Source organism: Arachis hypogaea, chromosome 14 (genome assembly GCF_003086295.3).
Source record: "Arachis hypogaea cultivar Tifrunner chromosome 14, arahy.Tifrunner.gnm2.J5K5, whole genome shotgun sequence".
Taxonomy (NCBI): domain Eukaryota; kingdom Viridiplantae; phylum Streptophyta; class Magnoliopsida; order Fabales; family Fabaceae; genus Arachis; species Arachis hypogaea.
The window spans coordinates 20,889,364-20,915,479 of NC_092049.1; the positions used below are offsets into that span (position 1 = coordinate 20,889,364).

The following is a 26,116-nucleotide window of genomic DNA, read 5'->3' on the forward strand; positions in this document are numbered from 1 at the left end:
GTTACTTGTGACAACCAAACTTTTGTACGAAAGAATTCTCTGTTGGTTTAGAAACTATACTTACAACGCGATTATATTTGCAAAATTTCTTTACCGATGAAAAATCCGTTCGTCAAAATTCAAAACACCAAAGATGGTATGTTGCATCTGTCACAAACTAATACATAACAGATTTGTTGTTTAAAGTTGGCATGGGAGAGGCATCTCCAATGCCAACATCAATGATTTCTTCTTTGTAGCTCTTGTCTTCAGGAGCTGAAGCTTTTAAAGATCCTAAGCTATTTCGGACAGTGGTGGGTTCCTTGCAATACTAACCATCACCCACCTAGATCTCTCCTTTGTAGTCAACAAATTAAGTTAATTTATGCATGCACCCCTTCTTCCTCATTGGAAAGTAGCAAAGAGGATATTAAGATACTTGTAAGGGACAAAGGAGTTTGGATTCACATTTCATAGATGCAATGATACAAGGCTCTATGCTTTCTCAGATTCGGATTGGGCTGTTGATATTGAGGATCAAAGGTCAGTATCTGGATTTTGTGTGTATTTTGGTACTAATTTAGTGTCTTGGTCTTGTAGGAAGCAATCTACTGTTAGTACGAGATCTACTGAGGCAGAATTCAGAAGTTTGGCATCCTGTAAACCTAAGTTAGTCTAGCTTAAAAACCTTCTTCAAGAGTTAGATGTTTTCCTTCCAACTCCTCCCATTATTTACTGTGATAACCTTAGCATAGTTCTGCTTATGCACAACCCAATCTTGCATGACAAGACCAAGGATTTTCAGCTTGAAGTCCAGCTGATTCGAGACAAATTGAGGGACAACTCCCTACATATTGTGCATATCCCAAAGATTGAACAAATTACAGACATCCTCACCAAGCCATTGACAGCTGCTGCCTTTGAGAGATTACGGGTCAAACTGCAAGTAGCTCTTCAACCATACTCCAGTTTGAGGTGGGGTGTAAAGGATAACAAAGATAAAGATTGTAAATCTTTATTAGAATCAGAGTGTTAGTTTGGTTAATTAGTGGTTTGTTATTAGCTTTTTCTCTTGTGCTAGTATATATATCAGTAGTTGACCCTTTAGGAAGAATATAGCATTGTATTCATTCCATACATTTCTAGGTATTCATAAATCAAAGAATTCATTTTCTGCTTCGTTTTGCTTTCCTTTCTTTTCCCATTTTGATTTCTTGCTAAAGTAGTTAGTGTTCCAAAGCTTCTTTATCAACCTCTCCTCTCACCATTGTGTCATCTTTCCTCTGCCTTTTGCCTATGCGCCTCTACATCTCGCCGTGTCTCCTTTCTTCGTTGTTACAAGTCTCACCGCATCACCGCTCCCTCACCGTTGTGGACTTGCCGTCAATGTGGATACTGCAAGTGCCCATTACTCTAACTGTTTCACATTTTACCTCGAGATATTTTTTTTTTTGGATAATAATATTTTGAACACGAATTGTTGTTTGGGTTTTGTTTGACTGTTATTTTTTTACACTAAATTTGCTGTAATTGGATTAGTGTTAATGTAAATATCTTTATTCTATCGTTGCTTCATTTCTATCTCCTTGTGCTTCTTTACTTATCTATTTTCATTTTAGAATATATATTATAAATCTTGTTTTGTTGTGAAATTTATTAGATGAATGTGCTGGTTTTACAATTAATTTTATTTTTATTTTTTAAAAAATGGGATTAGATCTGGAAGTTACTATGAGGAAGAAGATTGAAAGAGTTGAGAGTGATGAAGATGATAATGACCCTGTTTTATGCTATGGAGGATAAAATAGACCTTTTCAAAATATATATGTTTTGTCCATCATAACTACCAAACACAATAAATAACAAGCTATTATAAACACTATAGGGTCAATGAATACCATAAATGATATGAAGGTATTCATTAGTTAGAGTTAATTTTCAACTATCAACTTTGTACAAAAATAACTGTTATAAATCTTTTCCAAAATGTAAACCCCCTTCTAATTATAATTAATTCACTTTTAGGATAAATTCTAACGTAGTGAGAATCGCATCTAGAACAATAACTAAATTCTATTAGATAGCTTCTTCCTCATATCAAGTTTTATTACCTCACTGGTTTCTCTTTATCAATTAAATTAACCTTTGATACCAACCTGTTAAAATTTAGCCCCCTTTTTCTTTGGACGTGGAAATTTAGCCTCTCAAACGATGGCCACTAGTTTGGACTCAGCACCTAGGTTAGAGCCCGTATTTCTTGAGCCTTTTTTTTTACAAACACTTGTTTTATACATCGTAAATTCGTAATGGATAAATTAGTGGGCCCATTAGTTTTTTTTTTTTTTGTCATACTCACGTTAATGGGATGAACGTTAGAAATCAGTTTATTTTGGAGTTCGTTTTATTCTTTTTCTAACCCAAAAAAAAGAAAAAAAAAAGGAATGATTGTGACAGGAATTTAAATAGGTTATATTTGCAAAATTATTACTTACAGAGTATTACTCCTATGTAGCAACAACAAACAAATTTGAAGAAACTAATACCTTCAAGTCAGCATCAAATTAAATAGATTAAACGTGTTTTAATAACCTCAAGTGAAATCCCTACTTGCCTTATGGTTTTTTGGTTGCCTGCTTGGTATCCGGAGCTTCGTCCCCCGACTAATTCAGACAACCTGGGTCGCGCATTTGGCTGTGATGAGTAGGCTCCCAAAGGGAACAATTGCATACACTAGCCCTCCAAGGTAAATCCGAACCGCTTACCACTGGGACCAACCCCTTTTTGTTTTTTGGGGTCTGGAGAAGGTGGTCTTGTTTGAGATGGTCCGAATAAACTTTTGGACTCGTATGCCCCAATACCCAAGCTTACCAAGTTGTTCTATTCGGATACAATACATCACAAGCAATCACGGAGGCTAAGTAAACTGAACTTTGTTGCAGCCTGGACCCAAGCAAAGGGACTTGGACAAGAAACCTCTAAATTGAAATATTGCTCTGCAACTGCAACCCTTCACTATTATCCATCTTCAACTTGTTTATCACACACTTCTTACACTACTACCATAAGAAGGAAAAAGTCTTAACAAAAATAGCAGCAGCATTTCTCTAATAAGTTTGCTCAATATGGTATAATCAAACTCTCCCGACCAAATAAAAGAAAAGAAGAGAAAACACACACAGACACACACACAATGTCTCGTTTTACTTCCCTCTAATGGGAAGATTGAGGTAATCAACTAATCTTCATGCTCATTGAAGGAGGAAAAATTAGAGTAAAAAGAGCTAGAGTGTTGGCTTAACATAGTCATAGATCCAACAAGGACAACGAGATTTTCTGTTCCTTTCCAGCCATTGCCTGTGTACTCATATTCTAACTTTATTTTAACAAGTTAATTTACATACACCAACTTACGTAGGCCATAAAAAAATGAGTAAAACAATCCACTTTAATAGGGAAGACAAAACATTCTAACAAAAAGAAAAACTTGTAACAGATATGTGTGGAGTTAACCACAAACCTTCCACCATTCAAAGGGAAAAGAAGAGACTTCATCCCAAACAAACACCATGCATTAGAATCCAGTACGAATTGGGAATCACCAGAATACTGATAACCTAATACAGCTATATTTGAACATTAAGGTGATAATAAAAGGCTTATAACCATGATAAGGATATGGTAATGAAATCTAAGATAAGCAACTAACATACACCGTGGAGCAAATTTTCATGTCCAACACATCATCTTTGACTTATGGAGACCATCTAAGGAGTAAAAGCTTCAGATTCAAAGCGCCACACAAACTAGCACCAATTATAAATGACAAGATGAGATTAAGATAGAGATAAAGACAAACTCAACACATTGATAAACAATATCAAGCATATAGAAAATCTAGAAAATATCGACATACTTGGTGACAACAATAGCTAAAGAGACCTGAAAGATGCACCGTCCATTGCAGCCAAGGAGATACCAATGAGCAGTGTTATATGAAGATGTCGAGTTCTGGCAGACACTTTGATCAATTCTATTTTGCAATAGCTTTAATATGAGAAAATATATTAAATTAGAGGTACCAAAGACTTAAAATTTATGACTTCACATTTTCAGAAAGTACCATTTATCCTTGAATGAGATAGCACTAACAGAAACAATATATTTGTTGTCAACCAAAATCTTATTATCATATCTTCGCAAGTGACCTTAGTGTAATAAGTTGTGACCTAAAGACCATATTCAGCATAATTGAAGTGGTATGGTTACAAGAGAGGAAAAAAATAATTTTACATGTCTAGATTTTGCATGTGAGAGATAACTTTATAGAGTCTATACCTTTAAAACTTTCATAGAAGCAATTGAGATCAGAAGAAACAGGTTAACAATCAATCAAATGATAATTACAGCTAATGCTTCAGTTCAAGTTCATTAAGCCTAACAAATTACCTTGATGAAGCCTAGAGAACCAGGTCACTCTGCAAATGAGAAGTGATTTTAATCTCAGGAGAATCCAGAGAGGAAGATAAAAGGAATGTAGTCTTGAATCCTTAGACTAGACTTTATAGCATGTAAATTCACATTTCATACTATGAACATTCTACTCACTTCACATATTAGGTCATTTTGTTTTCTCAAATAAAGAAATGATATGGTGTATTGACAAATGTACCAGCTGTTGAACTCTCCACTTTCTCCATATCAAATGTCCCAACTTTATAAGGTTCCATAACCTGGCAAGTTTGTTTCTATCCCTTTCTCTATTCTCCGGCTTCAACCAATCATATTTAACAATTACTTCTTTATTTCATATATTCTCATAGATGTATCTATAACCATATCAAATTTACAATATTATCCTCTGTCAGCAACATCAATATCTTCATAAACTATACTGATATAAACAGATCACCAAAAAAATTGGGATCCCTGTAAAAAAAATGTTATTACTACACTAATGTCCTTCATCTAACCGTGGGAGTCATCTGGTTGCAATATTCCACGTATTTCCCGCATTAATAACTTCGAACTATTAGCAATCCGTATGCTTTCAGAAATGATATGACTGCATAACTCATGCCTCCGAGCTGGTCTAAATGATCTTAATTCAAAAAGAGGGTCTGTTATAACTTTCCTACTATACAACTCCCTTGCTGGATGGACATGTTTCCACCAGAAATCAGATAGTGCCATTTCCATCACATTCCAGTACTCAGCATCACGATGTAACCTGAACAAACTACTGCCATTAGGAGTCCATACATAAAAATCCATCCAATCCCTCCCTAGAATCTCCATTAATCCCTGAGCTTGAGGAATATAGCGAATTGGAATTCGAGACCAAGGGAAGGCTTTACTCATGTCTCCATTGAGATACGGACACTTTATCTCTAGAACCCCATGAGAAGACAACTCAAATAGCTTTCTGTCAAGTACACCATCTGGCGAAGCAGCTAGCCAGTCATTTTCAGTGTTAGCACCATACACCTGAAGTTCAGGAAACAATACAGTATTGCCACTTATCAGCTTGTATCTTTCAAGTGCTTCCTCCTCTTTGATATTGTTCCAACAGGTAGCGATGTTTCCTGAGAATGGTTCAATAGCACCTATCTTCTCTAGCCACAACTGGCACCTTTGCCTACGCCAAAATCCAATAGCAGCAGCAAAAGTGCTAGCTGTCAGTTTGTGTTTTCTAAGTGTTTGCCAGTTTTTAAACCGGTGTTGAAGACTCGGTGCTTGAAGGAAAGAATGAGTTTCGACAGATTCGTATTTTGACATGGCACCAACTATGCTCAAACTTCTAAAGTTGTTATTAGGAGCACGGCTATAGGAATTAGATCCTACAATAACCGATACTAAGGAATTGCTACTAATGTTTTTCTTATTACCCAGACATGCATCAAGAGAACCCATATAACATCGAATTTTGTGCATGCAATGCAGTCGAACAATGTGAGAGAATGATGAAGCAACTTCACAACTGTTAAACAAAGAGAAGTTGTCATTTGATGATTCGAACCATAGATATTAGCTCGACAACATCTGATACTTATCAAATACATAACTAACATTCAAAAGAATAATACGATGAACATATATGATTCCTATTCCTCATTAGTTTCATTATAGAACTAGTCCTGGGTGGTTCAATTATTATATACGAGGTGAAAATGGGTGATAACTTATTTAAACCAATAACTAACTAATATATGCATTGCATTACAAAAGCATGTCGTAATGGTGGAATGTTCCTTTTTTATAATCTTACTGCAGCATGTGCACAATATTTATGGCGGAAGCCACTTAGAAGCATGTAGAAATCATTCATAAACTCATAATCAAAAGAGAGAAAGGAAAAAAAGTATATATATGATTGGAGCATTTCATCGAACACAGTGAGGGGCGCATGAAACAGAGAGCAAAAAAGAGCAGAAGATAATCTTTACCAAAGCTGGGAGTGGATGCAGAGTCTTGAGTGGAAGTTTCTCTCAATAACAATCATGGTAGCCACGCGGCCATGGAAACCAAGATTCTGAAAACTGAGCGGTCATCGAACCATTCCGGATATCGGTTCAACAGTTCGGAGGTTCAACCAATCCAACGGCGGAGAAAGGGTTGTTGGTTGCTGTGGGTTAGGGTTGGGTTGTTGGATGCATTTCGGACCAAGCTTTGACTGTGCACCGTGAGAGTAAGCATAAGAGAAAAATACTAAATTAGGCTATAAAAACGTACATATAAAAATAATTAAAAATAATTAGATGTTAACTGTTAAGTCTGTTGTACAAATAAAAATAATTAATTTTTACACTTGTTATTTAAAAATAATATTTTTTCTCTCTATATATATAAAAATATAATTAGATATTAATATAAAAAAATTATATTGATAGTTATAAAATTAACTCAAAATTAATTTTTTTTAAAATAATTAAATCTTGATTCTAACTTTTAATTATAATATTAGTATTCTCTTCAAATTATATGTAATAAATATTTGAAAGAAGAGAAATAAAAATATAGATTAAAAAGATAAACGGTGAAAATTTAAAACTAAATAAAAAAAACTAAAAAACTATGTATATAATAACAATAATAATAATATTTTTTATTTAAATTATATTATTTTGTTAATTTTGTTTTCGGTAAAAAAGAAAGATAGAAAAAATAGAGAATGAGAGAAAAGAGAGAGAAAGATAAAGATGAAGAATGAAAGTGAGAGAGTTTGTTAATTTTGGAAGAATAAATTTTATTTTAATTGTAAAAAAATATCAAATGACATACTTTGATTTGTTAAATTACTAATATAAAATATAAATTATATATAGAGTAAAAATAGTAGAGAGAAATAGAAAAATGAAGAGAGATAGATGAGAGAATTTAGGAAGGGAGTTTAATAATTTTGAAAAAAAAATTTTCTCTTAATTTTAATAAGAGAGTGTCATGTGACACATTTGATTATTAAATTAGATAGTAATATATGATATATAATATAGGTATATTTCAATTTCAATTTTAGTTTTAATGCAATTAAAAAATGTCATGTTGCATATTTTAATTGTCAAATTAGTAATTAGTCATTGATATTGGTAATGATATATAAAATAGATAGAGTGGTTGAAGGAATGAGAGAAATAGAGAAAGGAAGAGGGATGAGGGGAGTACTCTTTAATTTTAGAGAGAAATATTTGATTTCAATTGCAATTAGAGAGTGACATGTGGCAATTTTAGTTATAAAATTAGTAAGGAGGAGGGAATAATTCTTTAGTTTTGGAGGAAAAGATTTAATTTCAATTACAATAAGAGAGTGACATGTGGTACATTTTGGTTGTAAAATTAGTAAGGAGGAGAGGTGGATTCCTTAATTTTGGAGGGAAAGATTTGATTCCAATTGCAATGAAAAAGTGACATGTGGCACATTTTGGTTGTAAAATTAGAGATATATAATAAATTTGGGGTGTAGTATGTTTTTGTTTTATTAAGCTAATTTTAGAGTTTATTGTTCACATTGTTCACAAAAATTATTGTCTACCTAACAAAGTCCGTTTGTTAATTAAAATAAACGAAGTGTTTATAATTTTATATTATAAAATAATTTGGACAGGGCTCAGTGTTTGTGTTACCGGGCCATAAATTTTGGGTTCGAGTAGTTGAATTTTTGGTATTTTGAGTTGTATTAAAGAATAGCATTCGAGCTTATTCCAATTCTCAAATTCGTAATCAAATTTCAATTTTTTTATTTCGTTAACAAATCCAAATTCACCGAAAAAAATCAGATCACGAAGGATTTTCTTTTTCTTTTTGTTTTTTGTCATGGCACATGGCCAAACAGGCCTAGGTCGGGTATAACCCGTTCAAGCTATATCCAGAAAGAATCAGATCCACATCCTAACTCAATCACAGATTGGCGCCATTTTCAGGACACCCCCAAGGCAGCACCGTCTTTCTTTTCAATGACATTGTCTCGTCCATCAGCTTGGTATCAGTTGCCACCACCAGCCTCCACTAAAGGTTACATTGATCGCACCTTCAAGCCCGCTGTGTTGTTTTTCCATTCTCGAAGATCGCCGTTGCTGCTTTCTGGTTGCCTCTCACTATGCTTGTGCTCCTTGCTGCTCTTCCGTCACCAGTTGCATTGGCTCCTTGCCTTTAAATCCAGATTTCGGAGACCGTCGTCCTCTGCCTTGAATTGAATCCTGGTGTTCCCTATCCCGTGCTCGACCTTCCTATTGTTTTTGGTCACTCATTTTCGACTCCATTGATTTCACCCAATAAGCTTTAACATCACCATATCCACCCTAAACCCAAATACCATTGCACCTTTACAACAACAACAAAAAAGAAAAAGAGGCCAACTCCTACACCCATATATGTGGCTCAATTATCCTTCATTATGGAACTAAATAAATAAACATAAATAATTAAATTGGAGGAATGATAAACGTTGAAATCCATCACCCATCACAACGCTTATATAAATGACGCAATGCAGACCCATTTCTTTCACACGTGGTAACCTCATGTTGTGACACCTATTGATAGCGTGACATGATGATTTTCACTATCAAGACCATAGAATATTTCATGGATTTTTTTTAATATAAAATGAAAAAATTCATTAATTCCTAGAAGAAGAGATTTGAACTTTATTTTTGAAAATACGATTTTTTTTATATTAAAGGCAAGTTTGCCGCACCCCTGTTTTTTCTGAAATATGATTTTTTTTCTGTTTTTAAAGGTTCTCCTTTTTTTTTAAATTCCTTCAAAGGCTAATTAAGAGTATTGTCTAATATTTAGACTCTAATATTACTAAAGATAAGTTAGTAAATTATTTTAGTGAATTTCTATGTGAATTTAGAAAACGGAGACTTAGGATTCTGGAGTACTGTGGGTGGATTAGTTGAGAGAAGTGGTAGAGTACTGTAAAGACGATTGATATGATGAAATTGAGGAGTTGTGGATTTGATGATGCTTGAGACGAGTCTAGGATTAAGAGTGGAATGATGGCCTTACTGAATACTGAAAATGATTTCTGAAAAACATTGATATATTATTTTATACTGAGATTGTTGAGACGATATGCACCTGGCAAGGACGGTTTGGTTAATCCCGCTTGTCAAGGTCGCGGCAGCGGCATAAGGGCTGTGGTTAGTCCCGCTTACGTTGAGATGTGAGGTCCGTGGCAAGAGTATCCCGCTCGCATCCCTTCGGAATCACTAGAGTGTGCAGGCACTATATCCTGGACCGTGTTCTGGGCACAATATCTCGGGGATTCCCATTATGAGACCGAAGGGCGACATCTCCATGGAGATGTGTCGGGTTGGCAGTTGAATCGATAATGTGATATCACAGCTAAATAGGACAGACATTCATCATGTGCATCTTCTATCTGTTTGTTTGTTTTGCCGACTTGAAACTGCTTGTCTAATTGTTTAACATGATTAATTGCTACTTGAATTTCTTGTTATACATGCTATACTTGTATTTTACTTGCATTGTTATTATTTGTGTTTTCTACTGGGATTGAGGAGGTTCGGAAGGCGGTGGCGATGGGATCGCATGGCGGTTAGGCTATGGGATAGTGGTGAACTGATAGTTAGAAATCCCTTAAGATAGTTACCCCGTTTCATAAAGGATTTAAAGTTATGGTTTTAATTTTAGTATGCTTTAAGTTGAATCTCAAGATTAATATGAAGCTTTAGGATTGCCTCTAGCGTCCCGAGGTCTTATATCTTACATTATTGGGCACTATTACCATACTGAGAACCTTCGGTTCTCATTCCATACTTTGTTGTTGTTTTTCAGATGTAGGTCGCAACCCACTTCGGTGAGTTGCTTGATGGTGACAGAGCGGCGGATCTTTATCATGGTTTTGGAGTCTTGTGGTTATTTTGATCAGTTCTCTCACTTTTGTATTTATATTGCCTTAGAGACTCACTTTGAGAGAGATATTTTGTATAAGCTATTTTACTTTCAAAATTCTGTATGTCTGTTTATACTAGTCGGCTTAAACTCCGCGGGCTACGGTTAGTTCTTTATGACTATTATATTCTCTTATATACTTATATTTTGTTATTTATATCTTTATCTTGTGACTTAAGTTTATAGCTTCGTTTAAATGTTTTGCACTTTTGTAACTCTGTTTTTGAGCTTATTCCTTCATCGGGCTTCTAGAATTATTATTCCTTCTATATATATTTATCTATAAGCTTAGGATTGTCGTGATCTCTGATTAACCTTTACTTTACGGCATGAGGTAAGGCTTAGGGTAATTAGGGTGTTACAAGCTTTCTCGTTGGTTATTCGCTATGTAGATGTACTTGCCCGATAAGATTTATTTCATTGTGGTTATTCGCTATTAAGAAAGACACTATCTATATGTTCTAACCGATAATAGGTCTTTAGGTACTTTGGTGCAACTTGTGACACAGCCTTGGCCTGGTTCAGCTGACACAGTCATGTTTCATCCGGTTTTTTGGACGTTTTCACCGTGTGTTGAGCTTTCAAGCATTGCAAGCCACTTATTTCCATCGATGGTATCCACTAATATGGTAAATACGATGGGACGTTGCTGATGGCCATGCGCAAGATGGAAATGCAAACATTTTGCCTATTGCATTTGCCGTTGTTGAGGGTGAGACGAAGGAGGCTTGGTCGTTCTTTCTTTCGTATCTGCGACAGCATGTGACACTACAACCCGGTGTCTTAGTGATTTCAGACAGATACAAATCAATTGATGGTGCGCTGAACGATGAGGGAAGTTTGTGGAAACCACCTCGTGCCTTCCAAGCATTTTGTACAAGACCTATTGCCACCAACTTCATGACTCACTTCAAGAACAAGGACTTGAAGAAGATTCTGATTAACACAGCGTATTCGAAATCGCAGCGTGAGTTCGCACATTATTTTGGCCGGCTGAAGGGCAAAAATATAGCAATAAGAAACTCACGTACAACCCTGTCCACCTGATGCCACTCGACAATAGCGAAGCAGAGAAGCGGGCACACGACAGCTGTCGAGGTTTCAGCCTCAGCAATCGCCGGTGGAACTAGACCAATCAGCGGTGGGTCAGCATACGGCGTCCACTCAACCTGTTCACAAAATGCAAATTAATGATGACATTCAAATTTCAAATCCAATATGTATTTAATTAAAATGAATTTGTTATACTTAAATATTTATCACTTACATTCAGCATCCCAATCTCATTCAAGGTACGCTTGTAATGCCTAAGCCTGCCCTTGCCTCTGACATTGTCCGGCCGGTATTGAACCCACCTACAATGCCAAACACAATTCCACATTATCGCTCAAATTCATTAACTAATTAATAAATTAACTAAGGGTTTTTACAAGTTTTTATAATATCTCTCGACCAGCGGAAACCGACGAGTATCAAAGCCATCGGGCCGTAGCAGCGGAATATGGTGATAGGCCCAGGACAGTAGCAAGCTGACACACCCACCCAAATTACGCTGACCATGCTCCGTGGTATGGCACATCTGGCGGTACAGCCATGCTAGCACAGTCGAGCCCCACGATAATCAGCCACACGTCTTAAGGTCCTCCAGTAGGGGGAGCCACCTGATGTGCACCCGAGAGTCAGATGCATCTAGGAATAGGATACTCCCTATCAGGTGCATGATGTTCCCTCTCGTGTACCTCAACAGGTGCTCATTTGTGGCGTCCTGCTCCAACTCTCCGCATACCGTGTTGTGGAACCAAATGAGCTTCACAGTCCACTTCGTCTGTGACTATCTGTCATCTATGCTGGGAACAGCACCTAGAAGCTGCTGACATAACTCTTCAATGGTCCGTCTCTGATGGTGCTGCTCCCAACCACCAATGTATCCACTGACAGGATCACCGTCGATCCTGAGTCCCAGCTGATAGGCTACATCCTGCAGGGTGATAGTCATCTCCTTGCATGGTAGATGAAATGTATGAGACTCAAGCCTCCACCTCTCTATCAAGGCCGATGCAAGTGACCAGTCATGCTCGAACTCAACTATATAGGCCACATACTCAAACCCAGATCGTCTGAGATATGACCTAATCTGCTCCGGCAGACGTGTCATCAAATTTCGCCTAGTGCAAAAAATCCGAGACGCCTACCAAACGGAGACAAAAATTAAAAAAAAAGGAACGGTGAACACACAAAATAACAAGTTCACGATTTATTAATTACAATACAATGAGTAACAGTGAAAAAATTGTACCACTCGATCAAGCCTGCCAGCAATGTGCTCAACCTAATCCAATCTGTACATCCATCTCCTCGTAACCCAATAACTGCTGCTCTATCTAACCACACTCTAGTAAAATAAAATCACATATACTGAACTCAGTTCCTTTTACATCAACTGAATTCGTAAAAAACATACTTAAATCTATAATGGTCTACCTTAGTTCTTCAGTTTATAAATTTACTAATTTAAATTTAACCCAATTACATGACATCGTCAACTAACACCCTAAACAACCGTAATTAATAACTAACTGAATCCTAAATTTTACTAATCATGTTTCTTTCTCATCTAACTTAACTTAATTAATTATGCAACTAATTACCTTGTAACTCACAACTTAAACTACCTAAGAATTGACTAATAACTTATACTAATTAACATATTATCAACAATAAACAACAACTTAGCAATAACATAAAAAATCTAACTAACATGTAATCAGTTAACAGTAAACAGTAACTCTAACTAACATGTAAACAATAAATTTGTAACTCTAACTAACATGCAACCTCTAACTAGTAACTTTAACTAATATATAAATAGTAACTCTAACTAGCATATTATTTACTGACCTGAAACTGAGAATGTCGTGGATAACAAACTTCACGAATGTTGAAAGACAGAAAGAAGGAATAGAGTAAATTTTGAGTAGAGAAAGGAAAGAAAGGGACAAATGAAAATGGTCCCACCAGTTTTTATAGTCTGCCAAACTCAACATAGAGTTCGCTGGGGGTACGACAAACTCTATATAAATTATAAAATTCGTCGGGAGTGCGGCGAGCTTGCCTTTAATACAAAAAAAAAAAATAATATTTTCGAAAGTAAAGTTCAAATCTCTTCTTCTGGGAATTAATGAATTTTTTATTTTATATTAGAAAAAAATCCAAATTTTTCATACACTAAAATTTACTCATTAAAATTAATTATATATAAATATATATTATTTAATTTATTTTTAATATTTATTAATAATTAATTTTAATGTATATTTAACATCATCATGAATATATTATATATGGGATTTATGTGAGTGGATCATTTATTCAAACCTAGAAGAGTAGAGAGATCTAATTATCTAAATTTGTTGGTCATACTAAGTTCCTTAAGATCAAATAAAGTATCGAATAAGAAGTCTAAAATTTTAACAGTTTTAACTGGATTTCAACTATAGTAATTAAATTATAGTAAAGTAATATATGAAAAACTATTATTTTGATCCTTAATATTTGGATCAAATTTTAATTTAGTTCTTAATATTAAAAATATTTTATTTCTATTCTAAAAAAATTTTAGACGGGTTTAATATTATCTTACTATTAAATTATAAAAATTGTGTTCCGAGGGTTACTTGAAACTATGATTTGGATCTGAACACGAGGTCCAAACTCCTATTGGGGTATATCCGACGTCTTCGAGCGCCGAGGTGCCGCCGTCCGACATCTTGGTGAAAGGGATGATACTTGCAAGAGACTCTGATACTTAAGTTAGCAAAAGTTTTAGGTAGATTTTAGTATATTGGAGTTCGAAAAATATCTGAGAGTATCAGAGTAAACATAAGTGTAGATATAGAGTCATTAACCACCTTTCAAGTAGTTTTACCTTTGGTGGTGGATTAGTTACTCCCTTTTGGTAGGGAGGTTGTTGATATATCCTTTCTAGGTGAGTAAGAGAGATTGTAGGAGTTAGTTACTTATTTAGGAATGTAGGGCTAAGCCCATGTCGCTGTGTCCGACCTCTATGAGGTCGAGTTAATAGTAGTGTAGAGCTGAACATTATTTATAGAGTGTAACTTGGGCTTCATCCCTTTTTAGGCCTTTTTAAGTTGTGGACCAGGATATGAACAGTTTTCCTGCTTGATCAAGCATATCTGAGTCGGTCTTGATCTCTTGTAGCTTGTATTCGATCAAGCCAGGTATTCAATCTTCCATTGGTAGCAAGTTGGGTACTCGATGCATTTTTAAATCTGAACGTTGTGTCTTTTTATAACCGTTCGCGTGTCTTTTCAGTTACATTGGTAGCCGGGCATGCCACTAAATGAGGGATAAATTTATCGTTTTGCCCCAATGGCGATATAAACACAATTCTTTTTCTCTTTTTCGCTTCAACTTCTAAAAATTTACTTTATTTCTCTCGAGACTTTTTTTTCTTCTTCACTATGATTCCATTTTCATTCATCTTTTCCAAGATTTCTTTGTCTTGGAAATCTACTTCAAATCTTCGTTTGTGTTGTTTGAGATGTTTTAGAATTGTCCGTTTATATTGCTGTTGCACACGTTTTCCTTACCTTCTGTTCATCATCAAGGTTGATTTTTTTTCTCTCTTGTTTATTATTGTTGTGGCTGGATGATGTTTTTTTACGGGTGGAGTTTTAAGTTTCTAGTATTGTCTTGATACTTTTTGTGGGGAATAGTCCCTTAAAAAATATGGTTCTTGCTATTATTTTTCTTGCTCGCCGCCGTTTGTAACTTCTGGCTGTTCTTGTAGTAGTGGATTTTCTTGTTTATTATTTTTTGTAGGTTATCCATTTGTTGTGGTTTGTGTTGAATTCTGGATTTTACCTGTACCCCCAAATAGTGTCATTTTCTTTTTGAATAATGGCTTCATTTCGTATTCTGGTAGAGTAGATTAAATTTTCCATCCTTAAGGATGATCCGACTTCTTTGAGTATTTGTACGTTGTGTTGTTGTACCCGACTTATAGCTTGTGATTCTTTGTAGTGACATAACTTTATTTTTTCTGTTTTGTAGGTATAATCGTTTACGTCTCATTTGGTAGTTCTCAGCATGTCATCAAAAGTACCTCTTGGCTTAGACTAGTTACTGTACTTTTTGCTATCCCTGTAGTTGACAATGAGTATATAAAAAAGTTTCGTTTACAGCATAAGATTTGTAGAACCCAAGAGGATGAGAAGAAGTACAAGTTAGTGGCTCCTGACCCTGAGGATAGAATTTGCTTCCTCTGACTTAGTAACTCGGAAAACAACTTTCTATTCTTGTATGACTATTTATTTATGGGGCTGGGGTGAGACTTCCATTTACCGATTTTGAATATGAAATTCTTCGTATCTATGAGGTTGCTATGTCTTATCTCCACCCGAACTCGTGGGTTTTATGAAAGTTTATCAATTAATAAGCTGGAAACTCGACCTTCCCCTTTCTTCTAATATTTTCTTTTACCTTTTTCAACTTATCAAGCATTGTAGCTCCAAAAAATAACACTGAATTTCCTTCCGAGCTATTCAGGGTAGGAATTTTTTTCTATTTTTGATGATTTTTTCATGACTTAAAGAATTATTTCTTTAAGGTCCGACCTGCAAAGGGTGTCTGAACTTTTTTCCTTAATGAAAGAGATGAACCCGTTTTTTGTTTGTACTGGGAAGAGGTCTCCGACATCGTTAAATACAATCTCGAGGATCTGGATGAGATAGAGGAGTGGTAGTGGCCTTGTTTCAAGAGTATTGGGGCCAATCTCCTCCCTTGACACCAAGAAATTTTTGATAAGCAAGACGAGCTATGTTCGTACTGAATTAGATAGTTAGCTTTTTGCCCTTCATAGATATTTCTCTTTTCTTTGTCAAATTTTATAACCTTAGTATCTTTATTTGCTTTGTTTTTGTAGCAAGAATGACTAATGGATCTGGTGCCTTGCAAAGGCTTCGGGTTGCCAAGAAAACTATAGCAGTTAGGATGGTACAGTTAAAGAAAAATGAAAAACGGGAGATCTTTATCCTCCTTCTAAGTCGGACTCATCTTCATCTCAATTGGCCAAAGCCATACCTCTTCCTCCTCCAATTACATAGCCTCCTCCTGGGACCGTGCCCCCTATGCCTCCTTACACTGAACCAAGTTTTCGGAAATGTAAAACTCCATCTTCCGAGTTTGGTAGTGCTTACGACCCGGATTTCGACGCTATTGCTTTCTGTGAGGAATACATTCTTTCTCATAGTGCCATAAACATGGATGACATTTCTTTGAAGAAACATTTAGAGGTGCTGGCTTGAGGAGAAATTCGGATAGTGAGGGTGTGCGTAACCTTTCTGAAGCAGCTTAATGAAACTCTTCTTGGAGATACCCAAAGGGAATTGGCCGACTTTCATTCTGAGGTGGCTTCTCTAAGGGAGACCAAGTCAAAATTAGAGGCCGAGAAGGGGTTCTTTCCTCCAATCTTTCCAAACTTCGTAAAATGGTGAAGCATTTTGAAGCAACTTGTGCTATGGTAGAGGGCTTCCAAAAGAAGGATGAGGAGACTACCGCCATGTCTTTGGGGAGAAATTGAGCCTGAAGGAAGAACTGGAGAGACTTGAAGAAGAATATGGGTATCTGGAGGAGTCTGAGGCCTAGAGAATGGACAAGATAGCGGAGAATTTGAAGGCACAATTTCGACTTCGTGCACCCGAGGTGGACCTCACTCCTATTGATCTCGACAGTCGTGGTTGAAGGAAAAATTGTTTCTCTTGAGGCCTAAACCATCTTTGCCAAGGACCCGAAGACTTCAGGTGCCCGAGTAGATGAGACTCTCCTAGACTCCACTATTCGAACTACTGAGAATCTTCTTACCTCTCCGGTCTGAGTTGATGAGGTAGCCGACATGATTATTGAAGAGCATGATCCTTGGTGCACGAATTATAAATCACACCTTTCACAACTCGTACCACTAACCAGCAAGTGCACTGGGTCGTCCAAGTAATACCTTATGTGAGTAAGGGTCGATCCCACGGAGATTGTTGGCTTGAAGCAAGCTATGGTTATTTTGTAATTCTTAGTCAGGAAGTTAATAATAAAAATGGTTGGGTTTATGAAAATTAATTAACATAAAATAAATAATACTTGTTATGTAGTAATGGAGAACAAATTGAGGTTTTGGAGATGCTTTGTCTTCTGAATCTCTGCTTTTCTACTGTCTTCTTCTTCACGCACGCAGGTCTCCTTCCATGGCAAGCTGTATGTTGGTGGATCACCGTTGTCAATGGCTACCATCCATCCTCTCAGTGAAAATGGTCCAAATGCGCTGTCACCGTACGACTAATCATCTATCGGTTCTCACCCATGTTGGAATAGAATCTGTTGATTCTTTTGCGTCTGTCACTACGCCCAACACTCGCGGGTTTGAAGCTCGTCACAGTCATCCCTTCCCAGATCCTACTCGGAATACCATAGACAAGGTTTAGACTTTTCGGATCTCAGGAATGGCCGCCAATAATTCTAGCCTATACCACGAAGACTTTGATCGTGAACCAGGAGGCTAAGAGATACACACTCAAGCTAGTGCAGATAGAACGGAGGTGGTTGTCAGGCACGCGTTCATAGGTGAGAATGATGATGAAAGTCACGGATCATCACATTCATCAGGGTGAAGTGCGAGTGAATATCTTAGAATAGAAACAAGCGTGATTGAATGAAAAATAGTAGTAATTGCATTAATTCATCAAAACACAGCAGAGCTCCTCACCCCCAACCATGGAGTTTAGAGACTCATGCCGTCAGAAATACAATGTGAAGTGTAAAAATATCATGAGATGCATAGTAAATCTCTAAAAGTTGTTTTTATACTCAACTAGTAGCTAGGGTTACAGAAAATAAGTAACTAAGTGCAGAAATCCACTTCCGGGGCCCACTTGGTGTGTGCTTGGACTGAGCATCGAGCTATACACGTGTAGAGGCTTCTCTTGGAGTTAAACGCCAGGTTGTAACCTGTTTCTGGTGTTTAACTCTGGTTTGTAACCTGTATCTGGCATTTAACTTCAGAATAGAGTAGAAAGTTGGCGTTTGAACGCCAGTTTGCGTCATTAAAACTCGGACAAAGTATGGACTATTATATATTGCTGAAAAGCCCTGGATGTCTACTTTCCAACGCAATTAAGAGTGTGCCAATTGGATTTCTGTAGCTCCAGAAAATATACTTCGAGTGTAGGGAGGTCAGAATCCAACAGCATCTGCAGTCCTTTGTCAGCCTCTGAATCAGATTTTTGCTCAGGTCCCTCAATTTCAGCCAGAAAATATCTAAAATCACAGAAAAACACACAAACTCATAGTAAAGTCTAGAAATGTGAATTTTGCTTAAAAACTAATAAAAATATAATAAAAACCAACTAAATCATACTAAAAATACCTAAAAATAATGCCAAAAAGCGTATAAATTATCCGCTCATCACAACACCAAACTTAAATTGTTGCTTGTCTCCAAGCAACTGAAAATCAAATAGGATAAAAAGAAGAGAATATACTATAAATTCCAAAATATCAATGAAACTTAGCTCCAATTAGATGAGCGGGACTAGTAGCTTTTTGCCTCTGAATAGTTTTGGCATCTCACTTTATCCTTTGAAGTTCAGAATGATTGGCATCTATAGGAACTCAGAATTAAGATAGTGTTATTGATTCTCCTAGTTCAGTATGTTGATTCTTGAACACAGCTACTTTATGAGTCTTGGCCGTGCCCTAAGCACTTTGTTTTCCAGTATTACCACCGGATACATAAATGCCACAGACACATAACTGGGTGAACCTTTTCAGATTGTGACTCAGCTTTGCTAGAGTCCCCAATTAGAGGTGTCCAGGGTTCTTAAGCACACTCTTTTTGCTTTTCACTTGACACCTTCACGCCACAAGCACATGATTAGGGACAGCTTGGTTTAGCCGCTTAGGCCAGGATTTTATTCCTTTGGGCCCTCCTATCCATTAATGCTCAAAGCCTTGGATCATTTTTATTACCCTTGCCTTTTGGTTTAAAGGGTTACTGGCTTTTTGCTCTTGCCTTTTGGTTTAAAGAGCTATTGGCTTTTTTTGCTTGCTTTTCCTTTTTCTTTCTTTTATTATTATTTTTTTTCGCAAGCTTTGTTCTTCACTGCTTTTTCTTGCATCAAGAATCAATTTTATGATTTTTCAGATTATCAATAACATTTCTCCTTTTTCGTTATACTTTCAAGAGCCAACAATTTTAACATTCATAAACAACAAATTCAAAAGACATATGCACTGTTCAAGCATTCATTCAGAAAGCAAAAAGTATTGTCACCACATCAAAATAATTAAACTAATCTCAAGGATGAATTCGAAATTCATGTACTTCTTGTTCTTTTGTAATTAAAGCATTTTTCATTTAAGAAAGGTGATGGATTCATAGGACATTCATAGCTTTAAGGCATAGACACTAGACACTAATGATCATGTAGTAAAGACACAAAACATAGTCAAACATAAAGCTTAAAACCGAAAATAGACAAGGAGATTAAGGAACGGGTCCACCTTAGTGAGGGTGGCGTCTTCTTCCTCTTGAAGAACCAATGGTGCTCTTGAGCTCCTCTATGTCTCTTCCTTGTCTTTGTTGCTCCTCCCTCATAGCTCTTTGATCTGCAGTCAAATGCTCTACCACTGAACTATGGACCCTTGAGATGAACCTCTCCATCTCTCATGACTCGAGGATGGAAGCAACTACTTTCTTTTTCCTCTTTCTAGAGGTTTTTCCGGCCTTAGGTGCCATAAATGGTTATGAAAAAACAAAAAGTAACGCTTTTTTTCCACACCAAACTTAAAAGGTTTGCTCGTCCTCGAGCAAAAGAAGAAAGAAGGGAGTATAAGGAGAAGTGGAGGAGATGGAGGTGTGTGAGTGGGTGGGTTTGAGAAGGGAATGGTTTGAATTTGAATAGTGAGGTAGGTGGGGATCCTGTGGGGTCCACAGATCCTGAGGGGTCAAGGACTTCTCATTCCTGCTCCATTTAGGCATGCAAAACGCCCTTAGAGTGCAATACTGGCGTTAAACGCCAGGTTGCAGCTTGTTTCTGGCATTTAACGCCAACTTTTCTTCCCTTTCTGGCGTTTAATGCCAACTTGGTGCTCTATTCTGGTGTTAAATGCCAGCTTGTTGCTTCTTTCTGGCGTTAAATGCCAGTCTGATGCTTCTTACTGGCGTTTAAACGCCAGTAAGCTCTTCCTCCAAGGTGAGCTGTTTTTAATGCTGTTTTTGATTTTGCTTTGATTTTTGTGACTCCACATGATCATCATCCTAAAGAAAACATAAAATAAAATGGAAAACAAAAAATTAACATAGATAAGTAAAATTGGGTTGCCTCCTAATAAGCACTTCTTTATTGTCTTTAGCTGGACCTTGCTGAGCTTTTAATCTAGTCTCAGCTTTGAGCATTCTTGCTCAAAATTGCCTTCAAGATAATGCTTGACTCTCTATCCATTAACAATGAACTTCTTATTAGAATCAATGTCTTGAAGCTCCACATAGCCATATGGTGACACACTTGTAATCACATATGGTCCTTTCCACCGGAATTTCAGTTTTTCGGGAAATAATCTGAGCCTAGAGTTAAACAGCAGAACCTTTTGTCCTGGTTCAAAGACTCTAGATGACAGTTTCTTATCATGCCACCTTTTTTCCTTCTCTTTGTAAATCTTAGAATTTTCGAAAGCATTGAGTCTGAATTTCTCTAGCTCATTCAGTGGAGCAATCTTTTTTCTCCAGCTAATTTGGCATCAAAGTTTAGGAACCTGGTTGCCCAGTAGGCCTTATGCTCCAGTTCCACGGGCAAATGACAGGCCTTACCATACACAAGCTGGTATGGAGAGGTCCCTATAGGAGTCTTGAATGCTGTTCTGTATGCCCACAGAGCCTCATCCAAGCTTCTTGCCCAATCCCTTCTACGGATACTTACAGTCCATTCCAGGATTCTTTTTAATTCTCTATTAGAGACTTCAGCCTGCCCATTTGTCTGTGGATGATATGGAGTTGCTACTTTGTGGCTAATTCCATATCGGACCATAGCAGAGTAAAGCTATTTATTGCAGAAGTGAGTGCCCCCATCACTGATTAGTGCTCTAGGGATACCAAACCTACTGAAGATATGTTTCTGGAGGAACTTCAGCACTGTCTTAGTATCATTAGTGGGTGTTGTAATGGCATCTACCCATTTGGATACATAGTCGACTGCCACCAGAATATAAGTGTTTGAGTATGATGGTGGGAAAGGCCCCATGAAGTCAATACCCCATACGTCAAACAACTCAATCTCTAAGATTCCTTGCTGAGGCATGGCGTAACCATAAGGCAGATTACCAGCTCTCTGGTAGCTGTCACAGTTACGCACAAACTCTCTAGAGTCTTTATAGAGAGTAGGCCAGTAGAAGCCACATTGGAGGACTTTTGTGGCTGTTTGCTCACCTCCGAAATGTCCTCCATACTGTGATCCATGACAATGCCATAGGATCTTCTGTGCTTTTTCTCTAGGCACACACCGACGGATTATTCCGTCTGCACATCTCTTAAAGAGATATGGTTCATCCCACAAGTAGTACTTTGCATCAGTAATTAATTTTTTTGTTTGTTGCATGCTGTACTCCTTGGGTATGAATCTTGCAGCTTTATAGTTTGCAATGTCTGCAAACCATGGTGTTTCCTGAATGGCAAACAATTGCTCATCCGGAAACGTTTCAGAGATCTCAATAGAGGAAAAGGACGCCCCCTCTACTGGTTCTATCCGGGACAGATGATTAGCCACTTGGTTCTCTGTCCCTTTTCTGTCTCTTATTTCTATATCAAACTCTTACAGAAGCAACACCCATCTTATGAGCTTGGGTTTTGAATCCTGCTTTGTGAGTAGATATTTAAGAGCAGCATGGTCAGTGTACACAATTACTTTTGATCCTACTAAGTATGATATAAACTTGTCAATGGCATAAACCACTGCAAGCAATTCTTTTTCTGTGGTTGTGTAATTTTTCTGGGCATCATTTAAAACACGACTAGCATAATAAATGACATGCAAAAGTTTGTTATGCCTCTGTCCCAATACTGCACCAATGGCATGGTCACTGGCATCACACATTAGTTCGAATGGTAATGTCCAGTCTGGTGCAGAAATAACCGGTGCTGTGACCAGCTTAGCTTTCAGGGTTTCAAACGCCTGCAGACACTCTGTGTCAAACACAAATGGCGTGTTAGCAGCTAGCAAATTGCTCAGAGGTTTTGCAATTTTTGAAAAATCCTTTATAAACCTCCTATAGAATCCTGCGTGCCCCAAAAAGCTTCTGATTGCCTTAACATTGGCAGGTGGTGGTAATTTTTCAATTACTTCAACTTTAGCTTGATCCACCTCTATTCCCTTGTTTGAAATTTTATGCCCAAGGACAATCCCTTCAGTCACCATAAAGTGACATTTTTCCCAGTTTAAAACTAGGTTGGTCTCTTGGCATCTTTTCAGAACAAGTGCTAAATGGTTAAGGCAGGAGCTGAATGAGTCTTCAAATACTGAAAAGTCATACATGAAGACTTCCAGAAATTTCTCTACCATATCAGAGAAGATAGAGAGCATGCACCTCTGAAAGGTTGCAGGTACATTGCACAGACCAAAAGGCATCCTTCTGTAGGCAAACACTCCAAAAGGACATGTGAATGCTGTTTTCTCTTGGTCCTGAGGATCTACTGCAATTTGGTTGTAACCTGAATAGCCATCCAAAAAGCAGTAGTATTCATGACCTGCTAGTCTTTCTAGCATCTGGTCTATGAATGGTAAAGGAAAGTGATCCTTCCTGGTGGCTGTATTGAGCCTTCTGTAATCAATACACATACGCCATGCTGTAACTTTTCTTGTAGGAACTAGTTCATTCTTTTCATTATAAACCACTGTCACGCCTCCCTTCTTGGGGACAACTTGGACAGGGCTCACCCAGGGGCTATCAGAAATAGGATAAATAATTTCAGCCTCCAATAACTTGGTGACCTCTTTCTGCACCACCTCCTTCATGGCTAGATTTAGCCGCCTCTGTGGTTGAACCACTAGCTTAGCATCGTCCTCCAATAGGATCTTGTGCATGCATCTTACTAGGCTGATGCCCTTAAGATCACTTATGGACCACCCAAGAGCTATCTTGTATGTCCTTAGCACTTGAAGTAGTGCTTTCTCTTCCTGTGGATTTAAAGCAGAGCTTATGATCACCGGAAAAGTGTCACCTTCTCCCAGAAATGCATATTTCAGGGATGGTGGTAATGGTTTGAGCTCGGGTTTAAGAGGTTTCCCCTCAGAGGCTCTTTTATTTCCTCTGATTCCTCCAGATCAGGCTGAACATCTTTAAAGATGTCTTCTAACTCTGATTCGAGACTCTCAGCCATGTTGATCTCCTATACCAGGGAGTCAATAATATCAACACTCATGCAGTCTTTTGATGTATTTGGATGCTTCATTACCTCAACAGCATTCAGCCTGAACTCATCCTCATTTACTCTTAAGGTCACTTCCCCTTTTTGGACATCAATGAGGGTTCGTCCAGTTGCTAGGAAGGGTCTTCCTAAAATGAGAGTTGCACTCTTGTACTCCTTCATCTCTAGCACTATAAAGTCAGTGGGAAAGGCAAATGGCCGAACATTGACAATCATGTCCTCAATTATGCCTGATGGATATTTAATGGAGCCATCAGCAAGTTGAAGACATATTCGGGTTAGTTTGACCTCTTCAGTCAAGCCAAGCTTTCTGATAGTGGATGCAGGGATTAGATTGATACTTGCCCCAAGGTCACATAAAGCTGTCTTGGTACAAGTACCCTCTAATGTGCATGGTATCATAAAGCTTCCGGGATCCTTAAGCTTTTCTGGTAAGCTTGTTAGGATGACTGCACTGCATTCTTCAGTGAGAAAAACTTTTTCTGTTTCTCTCCAATCCTTCTTATGACTTAAGATCTCTTTCATGATCTTAGCATAAGAGGGTATTTGCTCAAGTGCCTCTGCAAACGGAATCTTTATTTCAAGAGTCCTGAGATAGTCTGCAAAGCGGGCAAATTGCTTATCCTATTCCGCTTGGCGGAGTTTCTGCAGATAAGGTATTTTGGCTTTATATTCTTCAACCTTAGTTGCTGCAGGTTTATTTCCTACAGAGGTAGGTTGAGAAGCCTTCTTGAGGGAGTTATTATCATCACTTGCAGGTGTCTGATCCCTCACTGGCGTTTGAACGCTAGAACTGGACATGGATTGGGCGTTTAACGCCAGTTTTTCACCCTTTTCTGGCGTTTAAATGCCAGACTTGTTCCTCTCTGGGCTCTTACTATCCTCAGAGGGATTTTGGGTAGCAAGTTGCTCATCCTCTGTCAGCTATTCTTTTCTTGGCTTTCTGCTGCTTTGAGTTGAGGTATTTAACGTTTTTCTACTTCTTAATCGAACTGCTTGGCACTCCTCTGTTATCTTTTTTGATAATTGCTATTTTGTCTGATTCAATTGTGATTCCATATCCTTGTTAGCAATTTTGGTTTCTTGTAGCATCTCCTTAAATTTTGCTAACTGCCTTGTTATAGAAGATAGTTGCTGATTGAGTTCAGCAACTTGTTCCTGAGGACTAAAGTCAGTTGATACTGCCTTAGCTTATTCTTTCATAGAGGACTCATTACTTATGTACAGATGCTAATTTCTAGTAACTATATCGATAAGCTCTTGAGCCTCTTCAATAATCTTTCTCATGTGTATAGATCCACCAGCTGAGTAGCCTAGAGATGTCTGAGCTTTTTCTGTAAGCCCATAGTAGAAGATGTCTAATTGTACCCACTCTGAAAATATTTCAGAGGAGAATTCCTTAGCATCCCTCTGTACCTCTCCCATGCGTTATAAAGGGATTCATCATCCTCTTGTTTAAAGCCTTGGATGTCCAGCCTTAGCTATGTCATCCTTTTTGGAGGGAAATATTAATTCAAGAATTTGTCTGATAACTGTTTTCATGTTCTTATGCTTGCTGTAGGTTGGTTATTTAACCACCTCTTAGCTTGATCTTTTACAGCAAATGAAAACAGTAATAATCTGTAGATATCCTGATCTACTTCCTTGTCATGTACTGTGTCAGCAATTTGCAAGAACTGTGCCAGAAACTCAGTAGGTTCTTCCTGTGGAAGACCAGAATACTGACAATTTTGCTGCACCATGACAATGAGTTGAGGATTTAGCTCAAAACTGCTTGCTTTGATGGGAGGTATACAGATGCTACTCCCATATGCAGCAGTAATGGGGTTAGCATATGACCCCAGAGTCCTTCTGGACTGTTCATTTTCACTTAAGTCCATGATGGAGAAAAGGAAATTGATATGAATTGCAAATAAAATATATTTTTATTTTTATTTTATAAAAAAATGAATAGATAAATAAAAAAATAAAATAAAATAAAGTAATTAGAAATTAAATATAGATTTCGAAAAGTAAGAGAAAGATAAAATTGAAAACTAAAATAATTACTTAATTAAGAAGATTTGAAAAACTTTGGATATGATTTTTGAAAAAGATTTTGAATTTTGAAATTTCAAAACTAAGATAAGATAGAATAGAAAGTTTTAAAATAAAAATCTGAATTTTTAAAGGAAAATTCGAAAATTAATTAAAATAAAGAGAAAATATATTTTTGAATTTAATGAAGAAAGAGAA

The 26,116-nt window shown here is 37.1% G+C and overlaps 1 protein-coding gene across 6 annotated transcripts; it reads right to left on the reverse strand.

The window, feature by feature from the left end:
* Positions 1-2,424: 2,424 nt before the first annotated feature.
* On the reverse strand, positions 2,425-6,683 carry LOC112741786 (uncharacterized). Of its 6 annotated transcripts, none has more exons than XR_011870815.1 (4): positions 6,423-6,683; positions 4,426-5,956; positions 3,919-4,023; positions 2,425-3,032 (listed from the first exon to the last, which is right to left on the reverse strand). XR_011870815.1 is itself a non-coding variant. In XM_025790899.2 (2 exons), the coding sequence occupies exons 1-2, from the start codon at positions 6,476-6,478 to the stop codon at positions 4,945-4,947; spliced, it is 1,068 nt and encodes a 355-aa protein (XP_025646684.1). In that variant the 5' UTR covers positions 6,479-6,683; the 3' UTR covers positions 2,425-4,944. The 6 variants fall into 6 exon arrangements, 2 of the variants coding, with proteins under 2 accessions (XP_025646684.1, XP_025646685.1); XR_011870814.1 differs by having other exon boundaries at positions 2,425-3,035; XR_011870813.1 differs by having other exon boundaries at positions 2,425-3,035; positions 3,893-4,023.
* Between the last annotated feature and the right edge of the window lie 19,433 nt (positions 6,684-26,116).